General features: G+C 39.8%; 1 protein-coding gene across 1 annotated transcript in view; it reads right to left on the bottom strand.

Moving 5' to 3' along the window:
• Window positions 1–2,722: 2,722 nt before the first annotated feature.
• Window positions 2,723–10,226, bottom strand: part of adamts6 (ADAM metallopeptidase with thrombospondin type 1 motif, 6) — a 64,395-nt gene continuing 56,891 nt past the window's right edge. The window contains exons 21-24 of the mRNA XM_063014016.1: window positions 9,390–9,594; window positions 8,578–8,754; window positions 5,643–5,799; window positions 2,723–3,108 (exon numbers count right to left, since the gene is read on the bottom strand). Coding sequence (XP_062870086.1) covers window positions 2,999–3,108; window positions 5,643–5,799; window positions 8,578–8,754; window positions 9,390–9,594 — 649 coding nt within the window. The 3' untranslated portion in view covers window positions 2,723–2,998. The remainder of the gene's footprint in view (window positions 3,109–5,642; window positions 5,800–8,577; window positions 8,755–9,389; window positions 9,595–10,226) is intronic.

The following is a 10,226-nucleotide window of genomic DNA, read 5'->3' as shown; positions in this document are numbered from 1 at the left end:
TTCAACAACAGTTCACAGCGATGAGTACCAGTTTTATTGTTTATTTTATTTGGGAATCCTGCCTGCTTGTCCCAAAGCCTGTAAACTTGTACTTCAAGCCTCAGAATTGTGATGCCTGACATGTTTTAGGCTTCAACATTTTAAACCATTTATAAGAAAAATACAAAATGTTTAATAGCGTACTGGTGGCTACAGGAGTGTAGCAGCAGCAAAAACTACCATGGTTTGATACTGGTCCAGGACACATTTGAAACAAAAGAACCACTGTTACTGTAAGCACCTTCACCATACATTCTCTTTAATGAATGTTTGGATAATTAATCCCTTCCAGGTGTGATATTCCCTTTGATTTGACAGTGTGGCTTGGGTGGGGTGGCTGAATACAGAAAATTTGAATGTAACCTGCCTTATTAAGGTATTTTGAGGTAAGACAACAAACCACACCCGACTGTAGATAAAAAAAACAAGAGATGATTCTTATATTTAGTTTAAATTGGTCGATGCATACTGCTGCATGACCTGAAGCTCTTGTTAGCACCAAAAGGATGAAAAAAAGGCAAGAAAGCTTCTGCACACTTGAGGAGGTAAGCAGAATGAAGGCAGTGGAACAAACAGTCCTCCAGCGGAGGAAGAAAAGCACCATTGAGCATGGAGGACTCTGTAGAGTGTGTTTACACACTGGGCTGGAAATGAGGACTGAGGAAGGGTGCATGTCTGGAGGTAGTCCTTGGCTGAGCGGATATGCGGGCATTGGAGTCTCCTCGAGACCAGACGTTGGCCCCTTCCTTTAACTCCAGGTGAGACATAGCACAGTGTAGGAGCCTCCCAGCTGAATCATCCACATACGGATGCAATCGTCTGCGCTAGAGAGGCAGGTGTGTGTACAGAAATGGTTTTGCTTTTGGATGGTTCCTATTACAAATGAATGTTGCTTTATCGTAGCACTAACAGACACCAGACCAGCAATGCTTTGAACAGTACAGTGAATTGAAATTGCATATTGCTAACATCATTAACCATTTTGGCATTCTTAAAAAGAACAGATCAGATAAACTTAAATTTCTATTTTTGTTTAGACACTGAAATTCTTTAAATTAAAAGCTGCAGCCTGGAAAATAGGCCTCCTTAGTTTCCTAATGGGATTTTCAGACCTTGTTCAAGACAATGGTCACAAAACAATGGAGGAATTCTTTGGCCCATAGTCATGTGATTCAGCTTAGCAAAACAAGTGGCCCCACAGCTGAAACATATGGAATTTAAAGCTCACAGCTTCCAAATAGCACACCAAAGCACCGACCCTGTCAATATCATAATAAATTGCTTTTACCACTAATATCTAGGATGATTGCCAAATTTATTGTAAAAATACATTAATTTTATTAAGTATGATAACAGAAACTATTTTTAAGATGTATTTTTTTAACCCATGGAAAGTTAATAATTACGAATTTCTGCCTTAATGTAAATACTATATTTCAGTTATCTGGATGATAAGCTGATCAACAGGACATGGACAAAATAATGGAAACCCCACTGGCTACTCATATTTCACTTTTTAGGTCATTAAATAACAAACAAAGAAGCCAACAGACAAAGGTAGAGAAACCAGTATTAAGGACTTCAAAACCTGGCTTGGAAAAAGTCATTCTGTCTGTTCTTTCGGCTGCTCCTGTTTACATATTAGGGTCTGATTTGGCTGGTCTGATTTAGCACCTTTTTTACGACTGTTGGAACCCTCCTGATTTTATCCAGGTTTGCGACCAGCACTGACAAGTACACCTTCCGATGGCTAGTAGCCAATCAAGATGATCAGCTGATAGTACTGAGATTCGTACCCTGGATCTTAGCACTGGTGAGCTAGTGCACTTTATCCCTAAACCACCTGAGCACCATTTTCCATTTGTACTCCCTATCTACTAATTTCCAGTCCTGATGGTAACTCTGCTGCCACATACACTACCTTCGGTCTGGCCAAGGAACGCTGTAGACCATCACGCACCCCTTCTGACACGCACCCAATCGCCAGCTGCTTCTCATCACCTGCCAGCTTTGGGTTCCCATACAGAGCCGTGTCATGTGTGGACAGTCTATGTGACCAAAACTCCCCACTCGCACAGGAGGTGACCAGAGCTGGAGATTGCATATCACACCGGCAGCGGGAAGACACCCTGTCTGATCTTTCCTCTCTCAAACACGGCTATGCAGGGATTCAGACTCATGATTTCGAACACTCAGTGGTGTGCTAGTGCTTTACACTGCTGCACCACCTGAGCACCAACAATTGTCATTCTTAAATTGTTTACCAATAGCTTAATTTATTATCACAACCACTTCTTTTTCAAATCATGTTTCTGTGGAGTACTTAAACGTATTTTAGGCATTTCTTTTATTTTGTCCACCTGTATCAGTGTAAAATGTAAGAAAAAGAGTTAAAACTGTGGTTTATATACTAGGATACATCTCCCTCTGTGTGTATGTGTGTGTATGTGTGTGTATGTGTGTGTATGTGTGTGTGTGTGTGTGTGTGTGTGTGTGTGTGTGTGTGTGTTTGTATGTGTCTTGCCCAGTCTTTTGTTAACTTGAAAATTTTAAACCTTTCCTGCAATTCCACCTCTGCAAAAGATGTGTCCAGCACTTTGGATTATGACAGACATTAATAACAATAATAATAACACGAACAATAATAATTATTATTATAATAAAATAACAATAATGATCATAATAATATGTTCCCACTTCACAGAAGTGAAAATAAAATAAAATGTGTCAGCATGCCGCTGATCAGTGGTATGGGTTCCACAGGGCTGAAAAAGCAGGTGTGTGCGTGTGTGCGTGTGTGTGTATTTCGGTGTGTCTGTGTGTGTGTTTGAAAGAGAGAGACAGAGAAAGATTAGAGCAGATTTCTTTTTCACTGGTGCTGCTTTTCCAACCCACATTTTTTTCTCTTTGCGTCCGTACTCTATTCTGTATCTCTCTCCTCGTCTCTCTCATTGCAGAATCAGTGTCCTTGGCAGGTCTTGCAGCACATCTGTCTGAAGTAGGCACGGCTGCAGAACTTGAACTTCAGCACCAGTGGGCAATATGCCACCTTGTTTACATCTTTGCACTCTAGCAGAAGGAGAACAGAGAGAAAAGTGATTAAATAGTGGACAGGATAAAGCTGTAAGAGTTCGTGTATATTAGAGTCATTTCACATTTTTCCACTCAGACTCAGTCTGTGGATTTTAGGCAGCTGTCAGTGATGACATGAATCCAGTCTGTACTTTCACCCCGTGTCTCTCTCACTATAACTGATGTCTGTCTTTCTATTTATCAGAAGTGCTTAGAACAGCCATCTGAAAAGTACTTGGGGAAGCTTAGTTTATAGATAAACAGAAAAAGTAGAGGGTTTTAGCTGAATCTTAAAGAATGGGAAGCGTAAGGTGGCCGAAACAGCCTAGCAATTGGGAGGTGCGGATACAAATCTGGAGGGTAGAAATGTGTAAAGTCTGTTATGCGGACCAGAAATGAAAAATAAAATACACATAATTAGGAAGATTTAGAAAAATATCAAAATATTTTAAGAAGCTGTGGTAGTAAAATAAGAAATATACCAGTGTAAATGGTTTAACATTAAATTACAATGTGATCATAATATTTTTTGTCCATATTATGCAGCCCTACTCTTACTTCATCTCCCCTCCAGCAGTATATTTATTTAAAATAAGATGTATTTCCCCATGGAAAAACCAAGCAGACCATAGTGGAGTGTTTCTCTGTTCTATCAATCCAAGAACAAATACACCATTTCAGATTAATTCATTTCTAAAGTGCCTGGAGCGCAGGCTGTCGGTGGTAGATTAATGTTGCCAGTGCTCAGATTATGGCTTATATTTCAGGTGTGTTGGAACCCAGACAGTAATCACGGCATGGGCAGCAGTCCATTTTTCATTCAGCCGCACTTAGGAATGCTTTACAAGGACTCTTCATTTCAAATGTGTGCTGCAGCTCAGACAGTAATTACCGGCTCCTATAAATCTCAGCCGCCTGCTCCCTGGTGATGGTGTAGAGTATGTATTACTATTTGGCTCATGCTGAGTTTGCGCTACTACTCGCTCTGTTGACCTTAATGTTATGATGCCTTTGGGGAAACTACAAACAGAGAGCGCAGGTGCTGTGGTGGGGTTTTGTTACAAGAAACTGGAGGTTAGATCTCAGGTTAGAGGGCAAATCTCTCGTTAATAGGGGATTCTTTACAGGCTTGTCAACCCTTAGAGTACTACACTACTGTTTAAGCCCAAAACTTAAAACTCCAACCTCAAGGCAAACTGGGGACAATAGGATTACAGATAGAGTTTCTCAGAGTAATCACACCATCTCTATAGAGGGAAATACAGAGAGGGTCCCTGGCTTGGTTCACAGCCCAGGCACACTGCCATTTGTGAATCGAAGCACAGCAAGTTCTAACTGCCTTATCACAAAGCTAGTGTCTTTCCTTATTAGGCTTCTTAAATAGCTTGGGGAGAGCAGAAGGAAAGCAGACATGCCGTCACTGCTCTACGTTAAGGCACAATTAAGTGCAAGATAATCCCATTAGGGTCCATTTGGATGTCTGATGTGATGTCGTTTCCCCAACACAGGAAATCCTAATACCAATTCATCTTGGGGAAACATAGCTATGGTCAGAGGTTTCTCTGGGACTCCTCTAAGGCTTAACAAAGGGTGTAAGGTTTCACATAGCCCTTTATGATCAACGTAAAACGGGTTCTGTTACTGTTCGTAAACCTAATTTTGAACCTTTCAGCACATTTTCACCAAAAATAAATAAGTTCAGAACAGGAAGCGTTCATTCCCAGCTGGAACCAAAGAGGAACCATTGATGGCATTCACAGTCGTTGTGCAGTGCCCTCAGTTGATGACACATCCTTGGTTTCTATAAAAACTGGTGCAAACGTGAGCCAGTTCTCTGAATAGCAACTAAGTACTAAGAAGCCCGAATGGAACCGGTTCAAGAGTTATTTTGTTTGAGGGCTAACAGTCACCTCTCTGAACAGGGCTAAGTAACCACCTTCATTTTAAATAAATAAAGAATATAAAATGTTTAAATTATATATTATTTTTGGGAAATATAGTAAATAATTAAGTCATTTTGTATTTTAATTGTTTTTTTAATTTCTTTATAAATAAAAAGACTGTTGGCTGCTTATGCTAGTGCAAGGGATGCTGGGAGACATGTCATCAGTGAGCCAGAGACTGTGACTTTTGAAATTGAGGCTAATATTTAATGTATTTATTTTTATAGCTTTTGGGGTAAAAAGATATGAATTTTAAAGGTCACTGACTTTATAAAACATATTCCAGACTACTGCAGCTTGAACAACTGATCAGCCTACTCCCACATGCTTGTGTTTGGCAACTGTTTATTTGATTGATAGTGTTAACAGAAAAATCCCATCCCTGATACACAGGAAGCAAAGATGACTAGATCCTTGTCTGTGAATAGTTGTGGCATTGTCAGGATTTAAACTTAGCCAACAGGGTGAGTGCTTTATTGTTGCACACCTTTGGAGGCTTATCAACCTCAGGGAAACTATATTTATTAAACCTCACTGTACAGTTTTGGTGTAATTGTAGTGGATGTTGGTTGAATGATTGGAACTCACCGTCACCAGTGGAAATAGGGGTGGCATCACACTTGCTCTCACATTGCTGGATGGTGCTCGGCCGTAGCGTTTCAGGACAGTCGTTAGAGGACTGTCCAGTGTAGGCCAGACACTGCACATTCCGCTTCTGCTGTCCCAACCCACACTGTGCTGAACACTAGACACAAACACAGCATGGCTGTTAGTTCCACTGATCCACAGTTTTTACTCAGGCAAGATGTGTGTTTTGGTAATATCTAAGTAATACCTCACAAGAAAACACCCTGACAAAAACGAAATGAAAAAATAATGACCGAGATGGTTGAAAAGAACAAATTCAAAGAGGCACAGTTCTTTTCTGCCTAATTGTTTTCTGATATGCAGTTTTGACAAGAATTACTTTGCAAATGCCAAGTGGCATAGCTACAAAGATTTGACATGTCTTACTTACTTAGAACTGAATAATACAAAATATGCAGCTAATTTTATTCAGGGGTGGCATGGTGGCTAAGTGGGTAGCACTGTCGCCTCACAGCAAGAAGGTCCTGGGTTTGATCCCCAGGTGGGGCGGTCCGGGTCCTTTCTGTGTGGAGTTTGTATGTTCTCCCTGTGTCTGCGTGGGTTTACTCCGGGTGCTCCGGTTTCTTCCCACAGTCCAAAGACGTGCAAGTGAGGTGAATTGGAGACACTAAATTGTCCATGCCTGTGTTCGATATAACCTTGTGTGAACTGATGAACCTTATATAACCTCACCGTTCCTGTCATTAATGTAACCAAAGTGTAAAACATGACGTTAAAATCCTAATAAACAAACAAACAAACAAATTTATTCAGCACATATGAATGAACAGTGATGCTATCAGCCAGCCTGGCATATAAACCAAAATAATTGGCTATGTTTGAGGTAGGGAAGGGGGTGGCTGAAGGCCTGATATGGATGCTTCCTGACTGATGGCATGTGTCAGTGGGTGATTTAAGTGGGGATGTATCTAGAAGTCAGCCTAGAAATCTTTACCTGCTGATTTTAATTAAAGACGAGAGTAACCTGCCTCCTGACCAGTGCTGCTCTTGATAGGAAGGATCTGAACATTAATCTTCTAAAAGAGATTAATTTCTATAATATTAAGGTACTTTTATATTAGTGTAATTATTGCAGAGAACAAAGAATGGCGGTTTTACCATAGCCACCTTTGGCCAGAAGTCCAAGGAAGCATGTGCTTAAGCAATGGGAAGACCAAAAAACATATTAGGGCGTCCTCTCTATCCGGACATTATGATCTGTTAGCTTAGCCACGTAGCCAAGTCCAAAACCACACTTTGACTTGTGGTTCTGTAATGGTGTAATGAATCGCCCAGATTTGTTTGCCTCGCAGATTCCTTTATAAACCTTTAAACACACCTAAAAACAAAAGCTCTTCCAAGTGAACTTCAGGATGGATGTAGAATACTAGTATGTGTTTGTCCTTCAAAGCTGTCATTTGAGGTAAAAAGATCTATTTTACACCATTGATTTTAAAAATGAAAATCAATAGTGGAAGGAAGAATGGGACTGATTAAGATCTCCTGGATTCCTATGAATTGATTGTTGTGGCATTATTAAATATCACACTTGATTTACCCTTACATCAGGATTACTCCTGGAATTTCGTCAAACCTACACTTAAAGCTCACGTTAACTGCAAAGTCAGTCCTTATTTGATCTACATAGTCCTAATGGTTCAATCAAAAGAACCAAATTCTTTCAACCAGTTTTTAGTTACATTAAAGCAACTATTTTAAAGCCAGTAAAAAGCTTGTTTGACCACTTGGGAACATTTGCTGGAAGCATTTAAGTGTAAACTTACAAAATAAGGATGATATTTTTTATATTTGTATTATTTTTCTCTCCGTTACCCAAATAAAACTTTTATATGTTTCAGTCTTGAATCAGGACGTTTGGGTTGTGGGATAAAAATTTTCTTAACTAGGAAACCAGCCGAGTGTTTTGCAGAGTGCAGTTTTAGGACATGCTGGAAGCTGCAAAGGAAAGCAGTTACAGCAGTTTCCTTGATCCAAACATGGTCTTGACTTTGACAAAGATGTCCTGTCTGCAGTGGAGATAAACTTTAAACACAGAGGATGACATTATAACCAATTCCACACTTTTGGCCTGGTCAGTGCTCTCTCTCTTACTACCATAGAAGCACGTCCCTGTATCCCCGGAGCACCGTAGTTCATCATCCGAGTGTAAATTTTGCTGACCATTGTCTAAAATACATCTTCTTTTATGCACAAAAGTAACGGTTGGGCACAGATCCTCTCTCTAGAGAGGTTAAACTGACCTTATGTGGCAATAAAAAAATCATGTTTACCATCTGGATACGGTTATCTAAAAGCTATTTAATAGTAAATCCTGAATAAAAAAACAGAAAGTCTTTTTCACATAACAGTTGGTGTATAAATATTAATAAATTAATATTCAATTGTTCACTAGAGTCAAAAACTAGTTTGTCACAAGAGTGCCAGGCTGACTTGTTTAAATTTCTCCTGCTAATCATGTTATAGACATGCCTCCAAGAGCACTTAACTTTACCGCAATCTTGCTCACAAATGAAAATACGGCAGACTCCTATGCTAAACTTCTAGCACCTTATGTTACTATAGATGCAGATGGAAAAACATGATCTGCTGCCAGTGTTCACTTTATAATTACTAGAGCCTGAATTCATCCAGATGCACTTTTAATTGGTTTATTGTTCTAAATTCTGATAATGTTCTGGTTCTAAGTTTGGTTCTAAGGATTGGATTTGACCTGGGCAAGTGAGTAAGTCTGTTCATGAGTAGGGCTAGTTAACAAGTTAGTACATTAGTGAGTCAGTGCAAGATCATATCACTGTGTGAGTACGACAGACAGGCAGACAGACAGATAAACACCAGGTTGACGTTAGGCGCACTGCAGGTAAAAGAATGCTCGTACCTGTCCCCACTCTCCAGGGATCCAGCGTGGTGGAGGACAGCGACCCAGACTGCAGCGGATCCGCACTGGTGGTTTGGCATGATCTGCACATAGGGCTGGTGGAAACGTCTTAGTCAGGTCACCACTTTTACACATAACGATGCGGTGCTTGAAGCCGGGGCCACACTTTGGTGTACACTACAGACACAAAAATAACATGTTTAACTTAAACAATACTTTAGAAGACATACCCTTGTTGACATTATACTAGGCAATGAATTCCGTAATAACAGAAAAAGGCCTGAATTTAATCTGTTCTGTTTGTAACAAATGCATGGACATTTTTTTGCATTACTCCAAGATGAAAAATGTAAATAATTTTTACATAAAACAATGCAAGTTTGTAACAATATTTAAATAAATATGAGACAAACCAGGGTGTTTAGAATGCACTTTAAAAGGATTAAGTATCAGGATCTTTGTTTTGTCCTGAAGCAATCAAAGGTGCAATCAATTTTATATCTTCCACAGAGAAATATCTGACACAAAATCAGTTGTTTTCTTCTACATTTGATTGAATTGTACATTTGGCAATCTGTTTAGCTCTGGCATAAGTGGCCTTTCCAGAGATAAAAACTGCAAAATGTGTTCCCCTTTTTAAAAGAATCGATAACCCTTTTGGTGCATTACGCACATTTTGAACGTTTTTGTAGTGCATCTGTAAGCTAGGTTTAGGTTTATTTAGTTTATAATTTTTTTTATCTTTGCTCTCTCTGATTTGAGTACAGTATGCCTGGTAGAGTTAAATGATAATAGGACACGTTTGCTCTCACCTCTGACCAATCCAGGGTGACCCACTGTGGAGGGCAGGACTGATTGTTGCAGGTCTCTCGCTCAATTGGTCGATGGGTTAGGCAGTGACTGTCCTCCAGGCTCTCCTCCTCCGCAGGGCCGATTTTACGGATGCAGAGCACTGTACGCACTCGCATTCCTCCATCGCATGTTTTACTGCAATCTGACCAATCGCCAATAATCCATCTGAAGCAGAGAGTTGAAAGTTTAATAGCTGTATCTTTACCAGTTAGTAAATTGTTTCTTGCGTGCTCCAGTACATTGTTAGTGCATCTGGAACCAATAAAAGTGTTGAAATGGCAAATAAAAGTGCATAGCAAATTAACAATCAAATATTATCATTAGCATTAATAGTAGATAGGAAATAAACAATGTGGAGGCTTACAGAGGGTGTTTTCAGCATCACCTGGCTCTGGACATTAGTGATGCCTATCTACTGGTTCAGGTTAACTTATACCTCTACTGGCACTGAGCTGAGATTGAAATGCCAAAACAATTTAATCTCTTTCGTTTTTTTTCCAATTTGAACTTTGCACATGTGACTGAACTCTGATTAACTACACGCCCCATTGAAAATGAGAGGCTAAGTGGAGTCTAAGTTGTTGGCCCCTGCCACACATGCATTTGCAACACGTGTACAGATACTGTCCCTTGAGGCTTCATAAACATGACTTGCCAATATAATTAAATCCAGGTGGTCCCTTTTCCCCTTTTCCTTCCTGATGCTGAGGTTTTTTGACTAAAGCCTAAGTTCAAAAATGAACTCATGTACATAGGCTGTAAAAGTTTTATGCAAAGCAGATTGGAATAAATAAATG

The sequence above is a fragment of the Trichomycterus rosablanca genome, chromosome 18, assembly GCF_030014385.1.
Source record: "Trichomycterus rosablanca isolate fTriRos1 chromosome 18, fTriRos1.hap1, whole genome shotgun sequence".
NCBI classification, from domain to species: domain Eukaryota; kingdom Metazoa; phylum Chordata; class Actinopteri; order Siluriformes; family Trichomycteridae; genus Trichomycterus; species Trichomycterus rosablanca.
The sequence above is the reverse complement of the archived record's forward strand: the minus strand, read 5'-3'. Positions and strand labels throughout refer to the sequence as shown.